Source organism: Setaria viridis, chromosome 5 (assembly GCF_005286985.2).
Source record: "Setaria viridis chromosome 5, Setaria_viridis_v4.0, whole genome shotgun sequence".
In the NCBI taxonomy this organism is placed as follows: Eukaryota; Viridiplantae; Streptophyta; class Magnoliopsida; order Poales; family Poaceae; genus Setaria; species Setaria viridis.
In genome coordinates, this window is record NC_048267.2 from 35,692,189 (window position 1) to 35,716,344 (window position 24,156).

General features: G+C 50.4%; 3 protein-coding genes across 6 annotated transcripts; 1 reads left to right on the top strand and 2 right to left on the bottom strand.

Moving 5' to 3' along the window:
- Positions 1-256: 256 nt before the first annotated feature.
- Positions 257-4,171, bottom strand: LOC117858029 (probable glutamate carboxypeptidase LAMP1). The gene is made up of 12 exons (XM_034740998.2): positions 2,997-4,171; positions 2,828-2,895; positions 2,439-2,520; positions 2,179-2,271; positions 1,936-2,091; positions 1,791-1,853; positions 1,566-1,653; positions 1,361-1,450; positions 1,186-1,274; positions 958-1,074; positions 724-864; positions 257-625 (listed from the first exon to the last, which is right to left on the bottom strand). The coding sequence occupies exons 1-12, from the start codon at positions 4,041-4,043 to the stop codon at positions 443-445; spliced, it is 2,217 nt and encodes a 738-aa protein (XP_034596889.1). The 5' UTR covers positions 4,044-4,171; the 3' UTR covers positions 257-442.
- A 3,005-nt stretch (positions 4,172-7,176) lies between these two features.
- LOC117857755 (uncharacterized) lies at positions 7,177-9,707 on the top strand. 4 transcript variants are annotated; one of them, XM_034740605.2, is made up of 4 exons: positions 7,177-7,546; positions 7,643-7,783; positions 7,879-8,046; positions 9,240-9,707. In XM_034740605.2, the coding sequence occupies exons 1-3, from the start codon at positions 7,337-7,339 to the stop codon at positions 8,038-8,040; spliced, it is 513 nt and encodes a 170-aa protein (XP_034596496.1). In that variant the 5' UTR covers positions 7,177-7,336; the 3' UTR covers positions 8,041-8,046; positions 9,240-9,707. The 4 variants fall into 4 exon arrangements, with proteins under 4 accessions (XP_034596496.1, XP_072149794.1, XP_072149793.1 ...); XM_072293693.1 differs by lacking the exon at positions 9,240-9,707 and adding an exon at positions 8,280-8,690; XM_072293692.1 differs by lacking the exon at positions 9,240-9,707 and adding an exon at positions 8,270-8,690 and having other exon boundaries at positions 7,185-7,546.
- Positions 9,708-10,150: 443 nt separating this feature from the next.
- Positions 10,151-15,701, bottom strand: LOC117857754 (lysM domain receptor-like kinase 3). The gene is made up of 11 exons (XM_034740603.2): positions 14,897-15,701; positions 13,799-13,873; positions 13,055-13,345; positions 12,663-12,808; positions 12,495-12,584; positions 12,282-12,387; positions 11,403-11,554; positions 11,226-11,323; positions 10,987-11,137; positions 10,715-10,822; positions 10,151-10,587 (listed from the first exon to the last, which is right to left on the bottom strand). Exons 1-11 carry the CDS (start codon positions 15,543-15,545, stop codon positions 10,423-10,425), a joined length of 2,031 nt encoding a protein of 676 aa, XP_034596494.1. The 5' UTR covers positions 15,546-15,701; the 3' UTR covers positions 10,151-10,422.
- Between the last annotated feature and the right edge of the window lie 8,455 nt (positions 15,702-24,156).

Genomic DNA, 24,156 nt, shown 5'->3' on the forward strand with positions numbered 1-24,156 from the left:
CCTGTGTTGCCGTTCCTGCCAATGAGCCCTGAGATCCCAGAACTTGTGAACATGTTCTCGTTGGTCCCATGCCGCTGACATGGTCTAAACCGGTCCGACACAATGCCAATCAGCTCACCTCCATCAAGATATTTACAGGTGGATTCTTTCGCACTGCTTAATTTGGTGCGGCTGCAGTACACCATGATAGCGAAAGCAAAGGACAATCACACAACTCCAAAGAAGCTGATTGGTGTTGCTTTCAGGAGAATCACCATGAGAGATGAATCACTATTCTTATTCAGTGTGACTGTGAATCCAGCATATTTCTTCTGTATCTAAACATAATTACCCAATTATACATCTGACTCGCTTCCAAGCCTTTTTTTCCAAAAAAAAAGTAAAATAAAAGCTGAAGCTACCCAGTACTTTGATCTATATAGAATGGAAGCTGCAGCACATATCATGTTAGTCCACCATCCAGGACTGCAGAAGCCTTGGACACGGCCCTTGCAACCCTGTAAATCTCATGCTGCAGCGACCGCCAGGATTCGGTCGTGTTGGACTTCTTGGCCTTGTCCATGGCCGAGACGATATCAGGGAACGCTTTGGTGCCCCAGTCATCCTGATCCGATGACGCATAGATCTGTCGAATGTAAAAGATGAAATGTTTTGTCACTGTGTCAACTTCAGATTTCACATTGCGAGCCTGGAGCTCTGATAGGCTGATGCTCTGTGACTCACCATATGCTTGTACCATGGTCTGCCCGCGAGTCCCTCTCGGTTGGTGAAGGCTCGCTCGGCCATCATCAACCGGTCATTGATCTCCCTGACTTTCAGTGTGTACTGTCTCGTCTTTAGGCTCCAGTTTTCTGCTTGTAGCAACTACATAGTACAAAGAGATGAGGTGTTTTAATTGAAAGTGTTTCAGTGGAAGTTACACATCCGTGTACCATACACCGTTAGGTGAGGTCTTACCATCTTCTCTTTGTGAATTTTGGTGGCTGCCCTCTCAAGCTGCTTGATGGACTTCTGCAAAGGAGAGAAACTGACAGGAAATCCTTTACATTTATCTACGATGTCTTTTGTGCATTCCTGCAGTTAAAAAGATGACAGAAAATTGTTTCATGCCTCAAGCATCCATAAGCACAAGTTTACCGATAAAAAGGAAGCGAATTGTGTGTCCCAAATGTGAATAAGTGGTACCTCCAGTTCGGATGCATAAGAGACATAATTGAAGGGTATGATCTCATCGTCAGCAAGTTTCAGAGCAATCAGACCCCAAACGCTGGCCACTGCATGATTGATGCAAGGAAAAATGGTTTGCCGGTGCTTGGGGGATAAACTAGAAAGCTTTTGAAAAGAAAAGATGGCTCAGTACCTGCGACATGCCTGTGGAACAAGGGATCTCCGAACCTCTCCACCCAAACATAATCATCATACAACGAGTGGTAAACAGGGTATTCTTTGACTGCAAGAGCAATAATGTTACATCAAATGCTAGATGAGCAATGATAGCTATTAATAATGCAAAGCCTTTATTTTGCAATTACGCAGAGCCATGCTTCAGATACAGTTTCACTTACTCGTTCCATAAGACATGTCAAGTGATGGGACCCCAATATGTTGGAGAAATGCTGCAAAATCAGTTCCAGCACCAGCCACTCTAGTTATCTGAAAAAAAAGGGGGGTGGGGGGAACCTACCAGTTCAGCACATGGCAAAAGGAGGCCTTGTCCAGTGGAATTTTGCTCTTTTCATCACTCATTTGGACCATAACAGAGTCGTAGGACATTTTAACGCCGAACTTACCGGTGGATGATGGCTCATCATGGTGTCATACAAGGTTTGAGATGGCTCATCAGGATCAGGTACCTTCAAACAAAGAAATAATGAAAAGGTATATCCGGTAGCTCCGTAGCATAGTGATGTGTACAAAGTAGGACAGCCTGAATACCATTTTACTCGCTTCTTTGATCAACTCATCAAGTTGAGGGGTTGCGCGGGGACGAAGACCCCCAGGACCAAACACTGATATGTCCACGTTCAGGTAAGCAATAGCTCTGGAAGCTAGAGTGTCCATGTTCTCCTCGGCCCATTCAGTAGAGCCGATCTGAGACAGTGTACAGATCGCATGAATGATTGTTCATCTGGGCATGTGAGCAGAAAAGGATATGTGAATTAGTGAGCAAAAAGGTACCAGAGCAAACTCCTCAGCGTCCCAACTGCACAGGATTATTGTTCGTCGAGGCCTCCACCCTTTCGCTTGTAGCTTGGACAGCCTCCCTGCGATCTATACACAGTGGGAGGGAACCGGATGCCTTCAGAATTTGTTCTTTGAAGAACGAGATAATGGCTCACTAGTTTTGCAAATGCACAGTGGAGAATTTCCCCAAATTGTCTAGGATGTCATCAAAATTGCCCCGGATGCTTGATAACATACTATGCACGAACAATTACCTCAAGCATGGCTGCTGTTCCACTGTTAGGATCAACTGCTCCAAATGTCCATGCATCACGATGGTTGCCTATGATCACATATCTGCACACACGTCAAGCAATAGTTAATTGTCAAGTTTCAAGATGCCCATGCGCCACGATGGCTGGGATATAAAACTGTGGCAAATATATAAAAAAAAACCAAGGAACCATGAACTTGGTCAAACAAATATGCAGAGTACAAAATACTACTCTGCCTGGAGTACAAGAGCTCATAAATGTCCTTTCTAGAATACTGATAAGCCTGCATCCGGCATGCGCCTAGCGCAGCACTGGGAACTCCCAATTGTAGCCTGCTGCAGTTGCCCAAAATTTTGCAAAATGTGTACAATTTAGGAGGGATTAGTTACCTGTCAGGCTCTTCTTTCCCTTGGATCACCGCAAACACATTCTCGATTGTTGCTAAGGTTTCGTTTCCCTGCAAATAGTAGTCAAAAAAATGGTCAGCAAATTCCACTTGAATTCAGAGGACAGTGCCCAGCAGATAATGGTTGCGCTGGGCTCCACTGATCCACTCACAATGTAGGTGAGATTCAACACGGCCGGACCGGGACCGAGCCGGTACACAGGAGCGCCCTCGCCGCCCTGCCACTTCGGCGGCGCCACGTCGCCGCCCATCGCCTTCAGGATCGTCTCCCCGTCCCTGGCCGACACCGGCAGCGCCGGGATGCCGGGCATCGCCGCGCTCCCGGCCAGGTCCTCCGCGCTCAGCCGCTCGCAGTCTTCCCCCGCCGCGCACGACGGCCACAGCGGCGTGGTCGGGTCGCCGTTCATGTAGTACAGGGTCCCCACCTGCACGCCGGTCGGCGGAAGCCACCGCGCGTCGGGGAACCACCTCCGCTTCTCTCCCTTGCCGGCGCCGCCGCCGTAGTCCTTGGCGTCGGTGTACACGATCGCAGCGGCGGCGCCCGCGGCGCGCGCGTTCCGCACCATGTCCTCGCAGTGGATGTCGCCGTAGCGCGCGAGCGCGACCTTGCCCGCGACGTCGACGCCGCGGGAGGCGAGGTAGGCGTAGTCCTCGCTGTGGCCGTAGTTGGCGTAGACGACCTCGGCGGCGACCGAGCCGGACGCCGAGTAGGCGAAGTATGTCGAGATGACCTCCGCCGCGGCCTCGGCGTACGGGTCGCCCTTGTAGGTCTCCTGCACCAGGGAGAACGGCTTGGCGGCGAGGCCCCGCGACGGGGCGAGGGTGAGGGAGCGGTGGACGGGGTACGAGAGGAGCACCGAGTAAGGGGTGATGTGCGCGGGGAAGGAGAGGGAGGAGAACGCGTGGAGCACGTAGCGGGCCGCGGCCGCGTTGGCCTCGGTGCCCGCGACGTGGGGGCGGAGGGTGAGCGCGCGGAGGTGGGCGGCAGCGGTGGCGTTGGAACCGAGGGAGAGGAAGAGCGCGTGGTAGCGCGACGGATTGGTCGGCGCGAGGAGGTGGTAGGACGCCACCAGAGCTGCCGTGACGGCGAGAAACGCGACGAACCTGCGCCTCCCGGCTGCGCCACCGCCGCCGTCGGCGGCGGGTGTGGGAGAGTGGAGGAGTGGCTGGCTCTGTTTGCCGCCGCGAGACGTGGCCATGGCGCGCGACACCGGGGAGGTGGGAACTGGCCGGTGAGCGGCCAGTCACTGGGAAGTGATAGCTATAAAACGGGGCTCTGAAGTCTGAACTTCCGAAGTGGATCTTCTGTTCTGTTCGTCGATGTGCAGAGAGCACCTCCAGTCGGAACTTCCGAATTGTAGCCCCACGCTCACGTGCACAGTTTTTTGTTTTTGTTTTTGCGAATACGCGTGCAGGTTTATAATCACACGCATAAAAGATAAAAGCTACTCATCCATCCCAAATTATAAGTCATTCCAAAAATCTTAGAGAGTCAAAGTATCTCAAGTTTGACCAAATTTATATGATAATATAATAACATTTATGATGTCATCTAAGTATCATTAGGTTCTTCATCTATATTTTCATAGTATACCTATTTGATGTCACAAATCTTTATAATTTTCTTTATAATTTTAGTCAAACTTGAGATGCTTTGACTCTCCAAGACTCTTGAAATGACTTATAATTTGGGATGGAGGGAGTATTTGTTTATAAGCAGAAATTATTTCAACTTCGTACAGTTGGATTCACTCGAAGGTCGATTCTTTTTGTGCTCCCTTTTCTCCGATGAGGTTAGGATTTTTTTTTCCTTCAAAACAAATGAGGTTAGGATTTGGGTGGGAGCTCCTAGTTCTTGAGGAAAACAATTAATCCAATTTTGAAGGTGGACACGGGGACATGGTGATAAGACCATGAAGATACTGCCGGCAACATAAGACGGTTGGGATTGTGACAAGGTGTTAGTTGTAGTGGTGGCTATTGGAGCCAACTCTGGTGCAAACGGGAGCAAAAGGCAAAAGAAATAAATCAACGAAGTTGTGCAAATGGTGAGGATTTCGGGTAGGATGGAGGAATTTGGATGGATAAAAGAGGGATGGATTGAATTTGGAAGGATAAAGAGCAGCAAGGAAAGCATCGACGCGGATGATCACACTAGCAAGATTAAAGAGGACAGATGATTACAAATGCCATAAGAAATCGAGAATAAAGCTGCTCACTTTTAGAAACCAGATTCATTTGGACGACGTGACACATTTAGAAACCCATTTAGTCCTTGTTTGGTTGGAAGGCTTCAATCCTTTGGGAAGAGGATTAACCAAACAATATCAAGAAACAAGCTTAAAAGTTAAAACGTGCTCCCTGCACTAATAATTGAACGCCGGAGTAGAATCAACGAGAGCGACCTTTGACGGTTGACAGCAGACAGCAGTACGTTTTTTTCCTTGATGCTGACGAGGCAGCACCACTGCTCGTTTTTCTTCGTTTTGCCATAAATATCGACTCGTACACGCCGTTCTATCTCCATCAATTTCTCCACCTTGCCGAGCCGGCCCCGGTACCTGCTTCGACTTTCAATTTGGTGCAGGACGCATCATCGAGGCTGACCCAGGTTCCGGCCTTGTTCCTCCGTTCACCAAAGCGGCGAGCAACACGTCACCGTCATCTGTCCGCCGCCGATCTGATCGGGTCGGATGCGGGGTCCCGATGAGGCAGCTGCGTGAGTCCGGTGATCCGGGCCCCATGCATATTGTAATCGACGTTTGGGGCCCGAATTCAGGATGACGATAATTGACGAACAATCCTCAGACGTAAGAAAAATATCGGGAGAACAACAAGAGGCTTCGCCATCCGAGCTCGCTGCTGTCGTGCAAGTAGACGAACCGAGATACCGGGAGTAGAAAATTCGTGATCGAAAGCGCCAGGATTCGGGACCTATGTCGCAGGAATCAGGTCGCCGCACGGCACCTCTTTAAAATGTCATATTTTCATAATTTATTGATAAAAGCATCTAATTTTCAATATCCTAAACAATATGTATTTTTTTAAACGAAAACAATATGTATTTTGAATTGATAGGAAAATAGTAACACGGATCTTATATTGTAGACTTAATTGTGAGGAACACATTGGTTTGAACAATATTGTAAAATAGCCAAGGGTTTGAGAGAGATTTGGATTTCAATTTCAGAATGCAATTCCGAAATAGCTTTTTGTGATCTTGCCTCTATTTTTTAAGTGCAATTGTATTTTTACCCTTGTTTTTTTAACTTTATGATTTTACCCTCAACTATTCACAAGTCAATGCATTTTTACCCTTAATCTTTACGTATTTACCCCTATTTTTATCGTTGACTAGGGCAAAATCACATTAACTTATGAATAGTTAAGAACAAAATAACAAAGTTGAGAAAAGAAGAGCATAATCACACTTACATAACACAAATGCCCTTCCAAAATTCTACCCACAACCACCTGTGGCCCTGTGGGCCTACGGTGCACAGCTGAGCCTAACGGCAAATAATGATGGACGGATGACGACCTTCAGGCCCAAAGAATCCCAAAAGCAAGATCTGCTGATATATCTTTGCATCCGATTGCCCTGAGGCTGTGTGAACTAATGGCGGTGGTTGCAGTTAGATTTCTTTAACAGGAACTGGATTTCGTGACTTATGATGATTTGTCTGGCAGTCCAGTTCAGTATGGTAAAAAAAATGGAAGACCTCAACTCTGTCCTGCCTTAATCTGAACTCTGTTTTGCTTTGCTTCATGTGATTCTGTTGCATTGCTAGCTGCGAAAAAACGAACCCGGCATGCTCCATCAAAACACTGATGAGCGTTTCGTTGTTTGAGATGCCTGCGTGGCATCCTTGCTTCAGATTCCTGCGCTGCCTCGCACGTTCTGCACTCGCAGCTCGTGATTCGAGAATGGGTCTCGCTGAGTCATCGTATGGTCTGGTTTGGTTCCGGATGTTTATTTTTAGCACCCATTACATCGAATGTTTAGATACTAATTAGAAGTATTAAACGTAGACTATTTACAAAACCCATTATATAAGTGGAGCCCAAACGGCGAGACGAATCTATTAAGTCTAATTAGTCCATGATTTGACAATGTGTTGCTACAGTAAACATTTGGTAATGATGGATTAATTAGGCTTAATAGATTCGTCTCGCCGTTTAACATCTACTTATGTAATGGGTTTTGTAAATAGTCTACGTTTAATACTTCTAATTAGTATCTAAACATTTGATGTGACACGTGCTAAAAATAAGCAAAGGGAACCAAACACACCCAAATATCTGAAAACGACGTGAACTTAATCTAGGTTTTCTTTACAGCCCGTCGATCACGAATTTTAATAAAACGCTAGCTACTGCAAAGTCTTGGCCACCTCGCATTGATCGCCATTAGAATATATGAACAGATGGAAGGAAGCAGGCAATTGTCTCATAGAGGGTGCGAGCAAGGAATCAGGCATCGTACGGGGACATGGGCGACGATGCGAGGGCGCTGCGGCTGGCCGCCATCGCGAGGAAGTGGCTGGAGGACCCCCGCGTCGGATACTCCGGCGATCTCAACCCCGCCGCCAGCGACAGCGAGCGGCAAGCGCTCAGCTCCATGGCGATGGCCGGCGCGCGCGTCTCCCTCGCCGAGCCCGGCCGCGTGGTCTGCTCGCTCCGCGTGCGCGCCCCGCTCACCGTACGTGTGTCCACCTGCCCAAAGTCTTGCACGCCCGCGCCGAGCATTTGAGCCTTTGGTCTGGTCTGATTTGTGCTGCTTCCTGTGCGCGCGCAGGACGCGGAGGGGAGGTGGCACGCCGGGGCGATCGCGGCGGCGGTGGACAACGTGTGCTCGGCGGCGGTGTTCACGGTGGAGGGCGCGCCCACGGCCACCGTCCACTACAGCCTGTCCTACTTCTCGCCCGCCCATCCCAACGTACGCGCTGCGTAATCGACACTCACGCCACATCAGAACTTCCATTTTCTATCCGATCCACTGATTCGGCATCGCTGCTCCGGCCTCGATCGCAGGAGGAGGTCGAGATGGAGGGGCGAGTGGTGAGCCGGAAGGGGAAGCTGACGGCCGCGGCGGTGGAGGTGCGCAAGAAAGAGTCCGGCGAGCTGGTAGCAATCGGGAGGCAGTGGATGACACCTGCCTGGCCAACCAAGAGCAACAAAAGCAGCAAGCTCTGAACCAATGTGAGCATCTTTTTACAACTAGTAGGGACTTAGGGTATGCAATTCACAAGCAGCAATCCTTATCTTGGTGATTCGATCTTTCGAAACTTGGTAGCCATTCTCGTTTCAAAAAAAAAAAATCGTAAGAAACTTGGTAGCCATTTGCTTTCAACGCGTTTTCGATCGAAGAAGCTGCTGCTTGCTTGGTATGGCAGCCAGACCTTGACCTGAATCATGCCGTCAGATTTCCTCAGTCCGCTCCGCAAAGCAAGAGAAAACGACGGCAGGAGACAGACGTCCGCGTGCGGGCGCCCGCTTCGCCTCGCCGTATGCCCCTCACCGCAATTCCGTCGCGCTGCCGCGGCAGCATCCGTGGAGGAGCTGGGACCGAGGGCGGCGCGCGCAGGGATCCGCGACTCCGGCTAGGCGGTGAATCTCGAATCTGGATCGCCGGGATGCATGGAGATGGGGTCAGAAGAAGTCACCGGCGGCAACGCAAGCACGACGACTGCTCCGGCTCCGCCCCCGAGTTGTTTGCAAAACACCCCCGGTTTAGATCGCGATTATTAACCGCAATCCAAATCAGAGGCTCTAATGTAAAATTCCAAATCGAATTTTTATAAAAGACCTCCTAAATTGGATCGCGAACTATTAATCGCGAGTCATACTGTAAATGTTAGATAGCCCCTCAATTGGATCGCAACCAGAATTATGCAAAACGACCCTCAGGTTCGGACGGCTCCGGCCTCTCGCCAGTACCGATGGCCGCCGCCGCCGGCGGCATCCCCACCCCAGGTTCAGTTCCTGCCGCCGGCATCCCCACCTGAGGCCCTCCATTCCTCTGCTCTGCTCTGCTCCGGCGGCAACACGCGCGATATGCCGCTGGCATCAGAGCCGAGTCAGAAGCTGCGCGCTCACAAGCAGGTGAGCGCGGCGGCGTCTTCTCCTCCCGAAACAGGGCATGGCAGCAGGATACGCGGCCGTCGTCTTCATTTATCGGAGTCTGTATCGCAATCGCGCGCGTGTCCGGTGATGCGATGCAACGGTGGCTGCTAGCTCCGCCACGGCTGCTGCCGCCATGAGAGGTGAAGCAGCGCTTTCCCCACGAGTTGTGTCCTTTTCGCTGTCCGGCCCCCTGATCAAGTAAGGCAGATGTACATGACTTGTGACCAATCAAACAATCACACGCAGATCTCCGTTCTTCCTCTTTACAGGCTCCGGCAACGGCATGCATTGCACAGTAGGACCGTGATGAATGAAGCAATCAGTAGGTCAATACTATGAACTCAGTCAATATTTACACGCTGCAGATCGTGCCAGGAAAAAGAAAGTGCCGATCGTATTTCCACAATTTATTCTCCATCCTATGATCAGTTCTATGCCTCTGCATCCAATAACCTGCAGAAAACAACCATCAGCCACCTGAAGACTGAGTTCGTGCAGTTGTTCAGTTCGTTCCAGTTGTTCTACCTTGATTGGCGCATCGTCCATAGGAGTGTAGAGCAGGCTGAGCAGCCGGTCATGAACTTGCAGGGAGGAAATCGGATTCCTTCCGGCTCTGTTCGCTTCAGCTTATCAGCCGGCTTATCAGTCACGGAACAGTATTTTTTCCTCACAACAAATCAGCTGTTTCAACTTTTCAGCTAGCTTATAAATTCAGCCGAACAGCCCCGCACTGCCCACTTGCCAGATCGATTTCCTGTCACCGACAACAGTGAGTGCTCTTTCGTTCGGTTCATCCATGCTAGTAGATTTTTCTTGAAATTGACGCAGTGCTTCTGAGCATTTGAACAGCAAATACAAGAATACTGCTGTCGTTGCAGCCGCAGAAAAGCTTTGCCGTGCACGAGCGGCATGGACCTCACGTACTTGTTGGGGTTCAGGAGCTTGCAACTGCAGGCACAGAACAAAGCAAACGGCGTGTTGAGTTTTCTGAAGCTCTGAACATACACAGCCAGCATCTATACTACCGAAGGATCTTGTCGATCACCACCTTAACGCAGTTACAAACATGATAACAGTTAAGAGGGCCAAGAGCGCACAATTCACAAGCGCGTTGCAGCTGTTGCTGCTAAACTTGGCTCTTCTATTCAGGCCGAGAAACACACGCCACTGCACAGCAGAATTGAACAAACGAAATGACACATGGTGACATTGCATTGCAAGGTAGATTTTTGTATACATACGTAGCTACATACTGTACCACCCACCAAGAAATATATTTCACTATGGTAGATATTCTCTCAAAAGAAACCTAAAAACTGATCAACTGGACAATGGACCAGTAGGATATATAGGGTAGGGCTATATGCGAATACGCCCCCAGTGAGCCAGGTGAGTGGATCACCGATCGAAGAGCACGTAGAGCAGCATCACAGGCCAGTGTGTCCGGCCGGATCACCTCCCCGCCACGAGACCACTGAACACCTGGCTGTTCCCAGCCTGCGTTGACTCCCACTCGATGGACGACAGCAGTATTTGAGACAGCGTGATCACCACCTGCTTCATGTCCGGCCGTAGAACAGGGTCTTCGTCCACACACTGTTTCGCTAGCATGGCCATCTTTGGAGAAGCATTTGCATTTCAGAACATTCAGAACGATGAATAAAGGTGCCACAAGATGAGCTCAAGTTAACTAGGAAAAGACTAGATCTAATTGCAAGAAGTTCATGAGTTTTAAAATTCATACCTTGAACACACAGTCATGAGGATAAAGGTCCCTTAGATTACGGTCAATGCAGTCTTTCAGGTTCCCCATATACATTGAGCTAGGACATTTCCTTAGAGCATTCAACATCTGTGGAGTGCAAAACAAAAGTTGCTTAAGCCTTTGGAGTAAAAACAAGTAAATTAGAAACATTGAACAAAATTAAATGGAAAATCTATGCTACTTGAATGGTAAGATAACTGTAAAGACATAAGCTACAATATTAGAAAGTCAACTGATAATGAAAAACTTACAACTGATGCCAGCGAGCGCCTTTCAGAGTTTGAGCTTGCACCCATTCCTTCAGCTCTTGTAATAGCCTCCTTTCCAGATATTAGCTCAAAAAGTACTACGCCAAAAGCATAGACATCGCTCTTCGTAGTTGCCAGGCCATCTCGCAGGTATCTAAAAGATCAAAGAAAGATTGTTACAATACCATTGGTAGAGCCAAAGGTTGCTTTCAATTAAAAGTATGACATAAAAATGCACTTACTCAGGGGCCAGATAACCAAAAGTACCAACAACCTTAGTGACAGAAGCCTCTGCATCACTGGATTTCACTACTAGTTTTGCAAGGCCAAAATCTGAAATCTGTAAAGGCAAAAGATGCGATACACAAGGTATGAGTTGATGCAAGAAAAAGGGAACCAAATAATTCAAATCACCTCACCTTCGCTCTGAAGGAACCATCAAGCAAGATATTACTTGATTTAATGTCTCTATGAACATAATGATCTTTTGTGTGCTCATGAATGTATTCGAGTCCTCTGGCAGCATCAAGTGCAATTTGGACCCTAAAGATCCATGAAAGTGATGAATACCCTGAAAGAAATAATAAATAAGAATAAATCAACCAGCAATGATGAATCCAGTGGAGAGAGCATAATGAGGCGTTCAAACAGATGGTAACATAGTACCAGGTCAGGCAAAAAATATGATTCCATAACTACTGAGGAAAAATGGATCCAAGCAGTAAACTTCAAGAACCAGTCAATAAACTAATTTGTCCACTAAAGATTTTTTTTTACTTTATTATAAATACCAGTATTTAAAAGCCAACCTAGGCCACTGCCTAGTGCTAGGCAGTGCCTTGATGCCCCTGCTACGGGTAATCGGTGTGTCTAGATATCAGAGTGCTTAGATGGACTTAGGTGGCGCCTAGGCAAGGTGGTGCTACTAGTTTTAACATGCCATTATGAGAACTGAGTGATAGCTCATTTGATAAGAGTCTAACATCTAGGAGGTCACCCACCAAGGCTTGAATACGGGTGCTAGCAAAAATGTGGCCACCTCCATAAGAATTGTTTTCAACAAGTTTCAACGTTAGGCAGAAGCCTAATGCTAGCCTAGCACCTGGTGATTTTGAAACACTTATAGCATAATGTTCTGGAGCTAGTACATGAGAAAGTTATCAGACATTATATGACACTGGGGGTTCCATAGTCCAATAAATGAACTACTTATGAAAATGTTAATACTTTATAAAGCTGAAAGTCATATCTAAGAACAAGAGAATCTTTCAGAAATCAAGTGCCAGATGAGGGTATACCCTTGCTTTCAGGATCGTGCAGATGATTTTTGAGTGAACCATTTTGAGAATACTCATAAACCAGGAAAAGCTCATCCTTACTTGCTGCATAGCCGATCAACTCTACCTTTGACAAAACATGTCACACAAATGAAAGTTCAGTAAACTTGGAACAGAAGAGAATGAATTTAGATTAGGATTTTGTGATAAGCTGATAGCAATAAAATACCGTACCAGACTAGCATGATGAACCTTACAAAGAACTTTCATCTCCACTAAAAATTCTTTAGTTTTAGTGGCCATCATTCTCTTTATTGCAACCTCCTGTGGACAACATTTTTACAGTGATAAGGCAATAACAAGGAATATTATGCATAGAAATGGGCAACTTCGATGTCGGACCTGATCTCGGAGAACACCATAATAGACAGATCCATATGTACCATGACCAAGAAGATTTGCATCAGCAAATGAGTCAGTTGATGTCAGTATTTCTTCATATGTAAACACAACAGGCTTCTCCCTATCAAATACGTCTGCTGCCACACCTGTTTTGGAGGGTTCGATCAGTTACTAAATGAAATGAGAAAAAGAGAAATAACAGTAGTTAATTTGTGCAGGTAATAATTTAGTACTAATAGTGAGTTTGTTACTATGTATCTTAATTGAAGTTTTCATTGGATCCCATTTCAAGAAAACTACTTGATCCATCTCCAGAACAAAAAAAATGTAGGGTTTGGGAGCAGCTACTTGTGCTCCTGTTTATAGGAATGGTTAACAATTGGTGCACTGACCTTTGGGGACACTGGTGTTATGATCACCACCATCCGCTCTTGTTGGTTTTGTATTTCCAAATTGGCAACACAAGTATCTTCCAGAACCATAACAGAAACTACCACTCTTAAGGAGCTGAAACTTATGTTGGTCTGGGCTCTTTCCCTGGTTACTAGGATCTTGGAGATTGTGCCTGAAGGATTTCCATAGGACAAGTGCAAGGAGAGCAACAGCGATTAAAGCAAGTGCAACTCCCATGCTGCCAATAACCCATCCAAAAGGAAATTTGGTTGAATGGTGATCCGGTGTCTCTGCAGTTGTATGCCAGAGGATACTTTGTTAGATTATCATAACAGAAATATTGTTGATTGCAGTTAGTCCTTGATACCAAAACTGACATTTTTCAACACTGATACTTGGAGCAGAAATACAGGATCAGGACCATGAAATAAGTGACTAACAGAAAGAAAATATTAAAAATAAACAAAAAAAAGTGGAATATGCATATTGTAATATTATAAACAACTCTGCACCGATTGTTCACAAAATTCATCTATGTAGCTCAAAACATTAACCAATCAGTTATAAATTGTAATGACTACCTGATAATGTGTTGCCAGTCAGTATTAAAATACTCAACAATGAATACTTATAAATTGTAATGACTACCTGACAATGTGTTGCCAGACAGTATTAAAATCATCACTCAACAATGAATACCCACTCAAAACAGTATGAAATGAGTTGCAGATCATAATAGCAACCTGGCAATGTGTTATCTGTTGGTGCTGGGGCAGGAGCAGGAGGAGGGGGTAGTGCAACATACGCCTGTCCAGGAACTGCAAATTGGTATGGGTGAACGAGGTTGGAATAGTCAATGAGGATATCTTACAAACTAAGGCAATTACAGACTTTAGAGGAAAATTACAAGATGTTATGCAGAAAAGGATGGCAGAAAGTAAGGTTAATTTTAAACACCGCAAGAAGAAAAATATTGCATAGATGAAAATAGCAACGGTAGAAAAGAAAAGTTAGCACCCTAAAGTAGGAAAAATATATCGAAGACCATAGCTGACCAAGAAGCCTGACATTTGATAATATATTTTTTTATGAAAGACATTGGATAATATTGGGAAGCTCAGCATTCAAATGCAGAACTGAGGACACAACAGTCCAGGGTGAGAAACTTAACGTATCACTGATATTACATAGCTCAACTTACTGATACTAATAATACTTTTGACAGTATTTGGGTTCAGTTCTTAATGGAGATTAGATGCAGGGTATGTGTTAAGTGCAATCAGTCGATGTCACATGTACCTCCTTGTGCCAACCTAGAACTACATAGCAGCACACTAAGAGATGCTGCTACCAGACCAGTAAGACTAGTTTACTCCATTTTGTAAGTAACCACAAAGCAATCAAGTCAATTATATACTAGTCAATGGTTCAGGAACTTGTTTAGACACACTGATGTTTCACAAGCCCAGTTGCAGCTGATTATTGGGCAAGGAGTACCTGCCACCTCACTAATGAACACATCTATCTGTACAATTTTGACACAATCATTCACCGTGTCCACAGCATGGTCCTGGGACAATTGGTAATTTCCAGGGCAGCCACAAGAAGTAAAACGTGAATTCCGTGGTACGCCTCGCAAGCCCAGACCAATAAATTCAGAGAACCCGTACTTCATAACGTGTGGTAATTATTTAGAGATCCGTGCTTGCAAAGTTGCAACAACCCAGCAAACTGAGGCGAAAGGAACAAACCGAGTATCAAACTTTTCACAGCGAATTCTACAAAGAGAGAAATGTTTGATCGATTCGTCGGAAATGATCGCTGACATTGGGATCGCTCACCTGAGTTGAGTGGGATGTAGTACACCTTCCCGGCGGTGATGGGGTCGGGGCCGGCCATGGCATTGGCAGCCTCGATGGCATCCATGCTCGCCCCGAACCTGCTCGACAGCGACTCCACCGTGTCCCCCTCGACGCCGACGTAGCTGAGGAGGTAGTTCCAGGTGCCGGACGAGCAGCCGCAGAGCAGGTGGAGTGCCACCACGGCACCGGGGCGCGGCGGCCGCTGCGCCGCCCCGCCTGGAGGCGGCACGGCGAGGCCCGCGTACGCCGCGGCGGCGACGTCGGCCGCGGTGGCGTTGGGGGCCCCCGAGGCCGCCGCGGAGGAGGGGATGGTGTAGGTGGTGTTGGCGAGGTAGGTGCGTGACGGGAGGCAGGAGCAGTTCTTGCGCACGAAGGCGTACCCCGGGCTGGCCGCGGCGTCTGCGGTGAGGTCCCCCGGCGCGGCGTCGAACATGGACTCGAGCAGGGTGGCATTGGCGGCGCCCGCACCGGCGGCCGGGAAGGCGAGGAAGGCCGTGCAGACGCGCGAGAGCTCAGAGCAGCCGAGCGGCGCCGACGACGTGGCGTTCCCCCCGGCTGCGGCGGCGCCGGAGACGGCGGCGAGGGGTAGGACGAGGAGGAGGAGCGGGAGGAGGCGGTGGGGCGGCATTGGGGGCTGGCCTGCTACTCTGCTAGGGTTCTGGCCTCGAGGCGGCGAGGTGGTGGTGGGGCATGGAGGGTGGCAGTGCCGAGCAGAGTTGGAGCAAGGCTGGATGCTTCGCGTGGTCGGAGCACCAAAACGCACGCTGGGGGAACGGGACGCCGCTTTTAGTAACAGAACGCTGTTATTTAGCGCGCACGGCCACGGGGGAGAAGCGGGGCGGGTGGCGCGGTTAGGTTTGCCCATAATGCCCCTGCCTGTCTTTTCCTTATCGTTTACTATGTTCTGTGGATTAACAGTTGACTCTAGTTCTCTTTAATAATGCAATGTATTAAACGAAAAGGATAAAGTCCACTCTGAATGTTTTGAGAAGCATGGGAACTTAATTTCTATATTAAAGGTTTGCGAAATAAGCAAAATGGTACGGCAGCATGAAACACAAAAACTCGATGGCTCAGGCTCACCACACACCCATACTTAAACCTCTATAGTGTTTGACTCCATGTGGTTGAAGGGGGCAGAGGGTTAATACGGGAAAGAAGCCCCATCACGCACGCACACACACAAACTCTCTCTCTCTCTCTCTGTCTCCGGGGGCAGTACGGGGACAAGAAATCATGCGCATCTAGGTATGTACTATGGTCCAAAAACAGTGAAGAGCTTTGCTATAATAAGTGCCCAGTCGGGTACCGCACAATTGACGAGCCTCTGCCTGCTTTCCTGCACAGTATTTATAAGGTTTAGCAATCCAAAAGCACCCGATGATGCTAAGCCCCTCACGATACTGTGGCTGTGTTATCGATGGAACTACAGGAAAAGACCATGGCTCCGCGCTGTTGCCTCCTGCTCGCTGGCAGTTTTCACCACGGCCCACCACGTCGGCAACCAACGCCCGGGTCCATTTTTATGGCAGGATGCAAAGGCTCGTCTCGTACTGCTACTTCTCCTATGGGGGTGCTTGCAGGGGCTGAACTTTAGCCCTATCACATTGGATGTTCGGATGTTAATTAGGAGGACTAAATATGAGTTAATTACAAAAGTAATTGCAAAATCCCTAGGCTAAATCGCGAGATGAATCTATTAAGTCTAATTAATCCATCATTAGCAAATGGTTACTGTAGCAACACATTATCAAATCATGGACTAATTAGGCTTAATAGATTCGTCTCGCAATTTAGTCTAGCGGTTGTGCAATTAGTTTTGTAATTAGTCTATATTTAATACTCCTAATTAGTGTTCAAACATCCGATGTGACAGGAGCTAAAATTTAGCCTAGGGGAGCCAAACACCCCTATGTTTTTTTTTCCTTGTCGCATCGCGGTTTCTTTGCTCGGCAACGTTTAATCTGCCATCATCCCATCAACCATCGGAACTGTTTGGAACATCTATGACCAACATAAGCTGCAACTAATAGCCAAACATCACGTTTTTTTTCCGCTTCTCCTTTTCGCGCTTCTCCCTGTAGCTCCCATTTGTACTAACACATAGAAACTGGACTGAACCCGCTTCTCAGAGAAGCGCTTTTACCATATTAGTGCAACTTATCCGAGGGCCAGTTTGGCAGGGTTCCGGTTCCTCTGAAAACGGCTCCGGCTACTCTAATGGAATGGCTTCTCCGGCTCTGGCTCCTCCTTTTGGAAACCGTTTGGCAAAACAGCTCTTCCGTGTAGTTTAAAATGGTTAGATAAAATGAAATACCCATAATACCCTTTTAATTTTCTTTTCTTTTTTTTCTTTTCTTCCATTTATTTATTTATTTTCTTTCTTTCTTTTCTCCTCCTTCTTCTTTCTTTTCTCTTCCTTTGTTATCCTCCTCCAACCGTCGGCCTCCCATTCCATCGTAACTAGGCCGTCGCCTCCCCCCACCTCCCCGCTCGTTCCTCCTCTCCTTCCCGCTCTGCCGCCACCGCCCATGCCACTCCAGCCGCCTGCTGCACTCGTCGTTGGCCGGCCGCCGCCGTCCGGGAAGGGTCGCATCCAGCCTAAATACGGCGCTTCCGCTGCATTCAACCCTCGGATCGAGGTCAGCCATGGTTGATCCGCTCATTTCCCTGCCCGGAGCCCCTTCCCTGCGCGCCACCGTGGGCCGCCAGAGCTGGTTCATGACGAGCGGTGTTCTTGCGCGAGGCGAGGCGAGGTGATGTGTTTCTGATGATTCCGGTGGCAATTTGGGCGTAATATTGGTCAACTGAGGGCCACTTTCCTAGCCGCTGGACTGGGTGTGCGGGAGGAAGCCGCCGGAGAAAAAAAAGGACAAGCTCCGCCCCCCACGTGTAAAAACATCTCCGACTCCGGTAAGCTTCCCCTAGGAGCCATTTCAAATTTCTTCCTTTGGCTCGGCTCCAACAAAAAACCAGCTTCAGAAGCCGTTTTCGAGCTCTACCAAAGGGGCCGTGAGAATCGGTTTTTCCCACCGCAGTTACCTTCACCTGCTCCCCACCTCCGACTGTTCCTCTGCTCAGTCTCTGTGTATGTGTCGTGTGTGTGGAACGGGGCAGGGGCGTGACTGCGTAAGAAAAACGCTGAAATCACTTGATCTTATCACTACTCCGGAAGATCATTTTCACGGTTCCAGCAGCATTAACTACGCGAGCACGGCGGGAGCCAGGAGGTAGCTGGCGTCGCCGTTACGGCCGGACTGGCTGGGGTGCGGCCAAACCAAAAGGCCCCGCCCCCGCACGTGGGGTGGCCGACACGGCGGCCGGTTTCACTCCACGGCAGCGGCGAGGTGGAGCCGCGGCGTTGCCACGCCCACTCCCGCCGGTGACGAATCGGCCCGCTGCAGGCCGGGGCCCACCAAAAAGCTCGATATTTTTCAGAGTTTCCTGTGCGATCCGTACGGTCGATCAGATGAGATCTGCTTGCTGCTACTCTAGTCGCTTTGTTAACGTCTCCCTGCTGCCGAGCAGGTAAAGCGGCAGCAGCTCGCGTGCGTGCGCTGCTGGCTTTGGGCCTTTGGCTGGTGGTTTTATACGGCGGGTCGGGCTGCTAGCTAGCGTGTACTTGCTGTCCGAACCACGGATCAGGTGGATTGGGATTATACTACCACTATACCAGTAGGTGTGCCTAGCCGGGCACTGGCTGCGGATGTGGATCATGTGGCACGTGGGGCGGGGGGATTTCGGTGGATAACAACGTATCCAAGTGAGAGGTACGCACGCCGCCGGAGCATGTGTGTGTGGGCGCCGTAAAAGCTCAGTAGCTTAATGGGTACGAGCATGATTACAACCTGTGGCGCACTCCGCTGATTGATGAGCTACAGGCTCAGGCTGCGGCCCGCCCCGGCGGCGTCAACGATTGGGCAGCAGCATATCGGTTGGTAAGACGCTAGCGAACAAGGACGAGTAGTTCCTTTCTACGCTGTGTACAGTGTCATGGACCCCTGGGGCCGGGGCGGCTGCATTCCTCCAATCCTCCTCGCGTGCTCCTTGGTCCTGGTCGTCGCCGCCTTCTTTTCCGGCGCCCGCACGTCGTCCCCGGGGCTACTGAGTACTGAGGTACACCCTGTGTCCGCATGTCCGCTATGGACCTATGGTCGTGCGTGCCTTCTGCTCTGGCTCAAATTACTACGAGCCTACGAGGCCCGGACTAGCTAGCTGCCGGCTTCCTGGATCACCGGGTGTCCGGGTGGCGTGGGTGACGCGCCGCGCGCGCACGCCCCCGCTTCCCCGGCGCGGACCACGCCGACAGCCAACTGTGCTCCCCGTCCGCCGCGCGCCAGTGCGCTACGCTTTCGCGGGCGGGTTGCCCGCCGCTCGACCAGCCGCTGTGCCCGCGCACTCGTTTCTACCAGCGTAGAGGATCAGCCTCTCTCCGCCGTGGAGGACGGAGACAGCGAGGCTCGCACGAGAGGACAGGTGCAGCGCGTGATCGAATGGGCGACGACGCGCGTCTGTACAGCGTACCGCTCGCCTCGCCGTTCACGTTACGCGATCCAAGGGCACGGCCGGATACAGTCGCCGTTAATTCCACACCCGACTGTGCACGTACGTGTACGCGTCCCGACCGGCAAGCGGTGACGAAGAAGATGGCGACTTACCACGGGCCAATGGATCGATTTCATCTCCCATTCTACTAACCCACCGCGCACATGTAACCATATTTGGCGAACATGGCATGCTTCACACTGTGTACGTGCGAGTGCGATGTGTCGTGCAATAATGCGGATGGGCCAGGCACGTACGGGTCAGGAGACCCACCACTTACCCGAGTCCTTCCTGACCCCAACAAGTATAAGTGGCGTGGGATACAATACAAGACACAACCAAGACCGGCACTGTGCCTGTGTGAACCGAGCGAGATGCTACGGCGCGCCCGCGCGTCAACCCGGCACGGCTCGATCACCGATCGGCGGCAAGACGGGCAGTCGGGCACCGCCGCCGCCGCTTCAAGAGGAGGAGGGGAGGGAGCCCAATCGACCGAACCCGTCGCTGGGTGGGGGCGTTCTGGGACGGGGACCGTCGGAGTTGTGCGGACCGCACTCACGCGTGTATATCCGGATTGGACGACCTTGTCGTGGTCCAGCCTGCGTCAGGGGCTCCATCTTTTTTTTTTTTGAAACGTATGGGGGCTCCATCTTTTTTTTTTTGAAACGTATGGGGGCTCCATCTTTGGGCTCGCATCCATGGCTTCGTCGGAAGAAAAGAATTTTAGGCAGCAAAGAGGGCTACAGCCAAATTAGTTCATGATATACGATCTCGTGTAGTTTTTTTTTTTTCGTTTTGGTTTGTGCAGACCCTGAACTCTTTGCTCGATCACAGCACTGGGCAAAAGTGCAACCTGAATATAGGGCTGTAACTTAAACCACTTTGACTGGCTGAGCTTTTCATGCTTTCTATACAGTTCATTAAAAATCGGTGGCATGAGATATGGGAGTATTGTTTTTGCCTGTTTCTTTGGAACGGACAGTGCGCGTCTCCAGCCGGTACACACCACCTAAAGAAGGGGGGCATTGATTCGTGGTGGGGGGGTACAGCCAGGTAGTGCTGCCTGCCGCTGTCCATCGTGTCCAGCTTGGTTAAGGGGCCCTGCTCATGTGTTAGGTCACCAAAACGGACCCCTTTTCACCCCTCTTTTGTCTCGTCTTCCGTTTGTTAAGCCTCTGTTACTTCTTTTCGCGGAAAAGTAACTACCAGGACAGTAATAAGAAGGATATCCAACCTCGAAAAGAAATTACTAACAACAGCATACGTTACTATCCGGTAACAGTTTAGAAAGTTTTCATAGCAGAAAAGCGATGAAAATATCAGGATTATTCTTCAGCAACTGACACCAGGTTAGGTTTCGATATCCTTTGCCTTGAAAGACAAGGAATAATCACATTATTATGTCATAATGTCGCATCACGAATCCATTGCGACAAAGAAGTGAAGAACTGTTGCTGTGGTCCGCTACGGCCCAGAGAGACAGTACACCCCGGCCCAACCAGTACTCATGGGCTCATGGCCTCGCAAGTGCTGAGTATCACGGGACACGGGATTTACTGTTTTTTAACCGTTCTGCCACTCAAATCCTGATTTCGTATCGACCAAGGATTTGAGGCTGTTACTGTTTCCATGGGGGTGAACGGAAGCCCAATACCCCGTGTGTTTCCTTCCCCTTTTAACCGTGGCACTCTTTTCTTGGAGGACAAACCCGTGCGTGAGCGTAACCATCCCCTCCTTTCCGTACGTAGGGAACAAGGATACACATTTAAACTGCCTCGATGTTACAGATACAGATAAGAGATATGGCGATTTGAAGTGCCCACTTCAGAATCAAACTCTCTAGATACACGCGGGCGTACGTGGTATATGTCGTACCTGGAGCAGATTTTCCTAAACCAAATCTCCTCAGAAAAGCTTCGTCGTCGTGCCGCAGCGATTCTGCCGTCGTCAAAGGCAATCCAAATGGAGGTTGCATCTACAACAACGAAGACGGCCAGTTCGCGAGATGCTGATCATGAACGTCGCTTTGGCTGCGCGGCCGATGGGCCGCACGACGCGGAGGTCACCGCGGTCCAGGGGTGGCGCGCGGAAAACCTCGGGTCCAGGAAGAACGATGACGCGTCCCTCGGCACCGATGCCCTGTGCAATGCGGCGGCGGCGTCGCCTTATGATGGTGTTGATCGCAGCGGCAACAGGGGCAGCCCGGACCGAATGGAAGAAGACGGAATCTCGTCGAAAGGGAATGGAGAACCGAAAGAGCGGAGCCCTGCTAGGCGCAGGGATGGAGGATCGCGCCTGCCGCCGGCGAAAAAGCTCATGCATGATGCGATTAGAGGGAGGGAGAACGAGGGGCGGCGATGGTCTGGTCACGACGAAGCATGGGGAAGCGGTCACGCCAAGGACAATGAGGGTATGGGCGACACGTGTTCCCTGATGGTGACGACGGCCGACGGAAAGAAGGCGACGGTGGCGGCGGCACGCCATGACTTCAAGTTCGGGGACAACCAAGTCAGCGACGCGCTTCTAGCCCGCCTGTCCGAGCTCGGCGCGTCGGCCCCGCGCCTCGTCGCCACGAAGCGGCTGCAATCCACCGACGCCAGAGCCAACCAGAACCGGTTGCAGCTCTCCGGCCGGAGCCCGCTCTCCCGGGCCTTCACGGACGCTGAGAGGGCCCTCCTCAGGACCTCCACTGGGATGTCGGTGACGGCATTCGACCACCGTGGCTGCGAGTACAAGATGACGTGCAAGTTATGGAAGAACGACAAGCACTACAGGTTCATGAGGGAGGGGTGGAAGCGTTTCCGGGAGGCTCACCATCTGACGATAGCCAACGAAGCCCGCTTGACGCGGCGCGTCACGGTTGAGCTGTGGGCGTTTCGCTCGCGCGCGCTGCCGCCGCCGCCCGCCGAGGAGGATTGCGGCCATCCCTACCCGGATGGCGTGCTCGGGCTGGTCATGCTGCTTCGTGAAGACGGTGGCGAGCAGGAAGAAGCCGTGGACGAGGAGGTGGCGCCCGCGGAGAGCTACGCGAGCAGGTTCCTGCAGATGGCTGCAGTTGGGCTCTTGACATTGCGGACGAGCGAAACGAAACGCAAACGCGACGACGATTGAAAAAACGGGTATGGTTGCCTCATGTCCTAGTTAATTTTACAGAGTATTTGAACCCAATCGCCAAAGAAAAAAAAAACTTGATGCAGAAATTAAGCGTATTGTCATCAGATATTGGTCTATTAAACTGCTTGGTGCTTGCACATTCGTTTCGATGTCCTATAACAGGTATTGTTTGCGTGTGTCAATTTCGGTTTGTAGTTTGTTCGTCAGTTGATGATATAGTTCTGTTATGCACCTGTAACTTCTGCTGCTTTGAACCTTTGAGGTTTTACAACTAAAAAGAAACCACTCTATAAAAAAAACTAAAAAGAAACCATTGAGGCTTACCACAATTCAAAAGGTTTAAGGAGAACATATTAGGAAGGAGAAAGACACAGCAGGTCGTCTCCTACTAGCACATTCAATTTTTCAGCAATGTATTAAACTGTAAACTTGCCGCCGTCAACGCTGCTCCCTGCACAGCGGCAGTCATGCCACGGTCAGGCTCAGGCAGGCGGACTCCACCGCAGAAAGCGCCAAAACCCCGCACGGACCACGACGAAAACGGTGGCGCAAACGTGCGCGTTGCCCCAGAGGCCTAGCGGAAAAGCTGCATGCATGCCTTGCTGCCGACTGCCGAGCCAGCAGCGGCGGCCAGGGCCAGGGGGCGGCAGGTTGCAGGGCGCCGTGCGGTCAAGGGCTCGCGGCAGGGCCTCGCCGGCGGCATCAGGGAGCGTGCATGCACGGCGCGGCGTGCATGCACGGGCAGCACGGCACGACTGCATGCCAGCGTGCATGCGCTCCTGACCGGCAGGCCAGTGCAGCGTGCTAGAGCCTCAGACGGACCGGACCCTCTGATGAGTGATGAGACCCTGACCGTGCGGAGGGCCGGAGGCAGATAGGAATTGGCGAATTTCGATGCGAGGGGGCCGTCGCCAGCGCTAGTCTCACCTCTCAATCCAGGGCTCCTCCGGCTTGTCCCGTGCCCATCAATCCGGCCCCTGGCTCTGTCTGTCTAGCTGGCTGGCTGGCCGGCCGTGTCCGGCCGCCTGCCGCCCTGAGCCGCCTGCCCTGCGCTCATCATCATTTCGCGCAACTGCCGCTGTGAGCCTGTGACGCGCGACGCGTAGGTGCGTTTCGGTAATACCCGATTGGATCGCGCGAATCTTTCTCCTCCCTCGGCCGCGATCGCGTGGATGACAGGATGAACGCAGTTACGCAGCGACAGGGTGGCTGGCGATGGCTGGTGACTGGTGAGTGCGTTGTGTGTGCTGTGCTCTAATGATGATGCAAACGACAACGGCCGGTGCAGCGGCCGGACCACCACGCTGCTGCGGCCAGCGGCGGCCTGTGGGAGTACGGGGCCGCGCCAGGCATATGCCGATGCGCGTGCCCTTTTTGGATTTGACCGGCCGGCGTCCACCGTCTCGTCCTTCCGGCCTGAAAGCGGCGGCACGTTCATACCGTACGCCCGGTCCCTCGTGCCGCATACCATTTACCACAGGGACTTGCCCTCCGAATCGTTGGAATCTCCGACCAGATGTATGGCTCGCTCGAATAGCAAAATGGAAATACTCCGTAGAGATTAAACACGGCTGACGGCT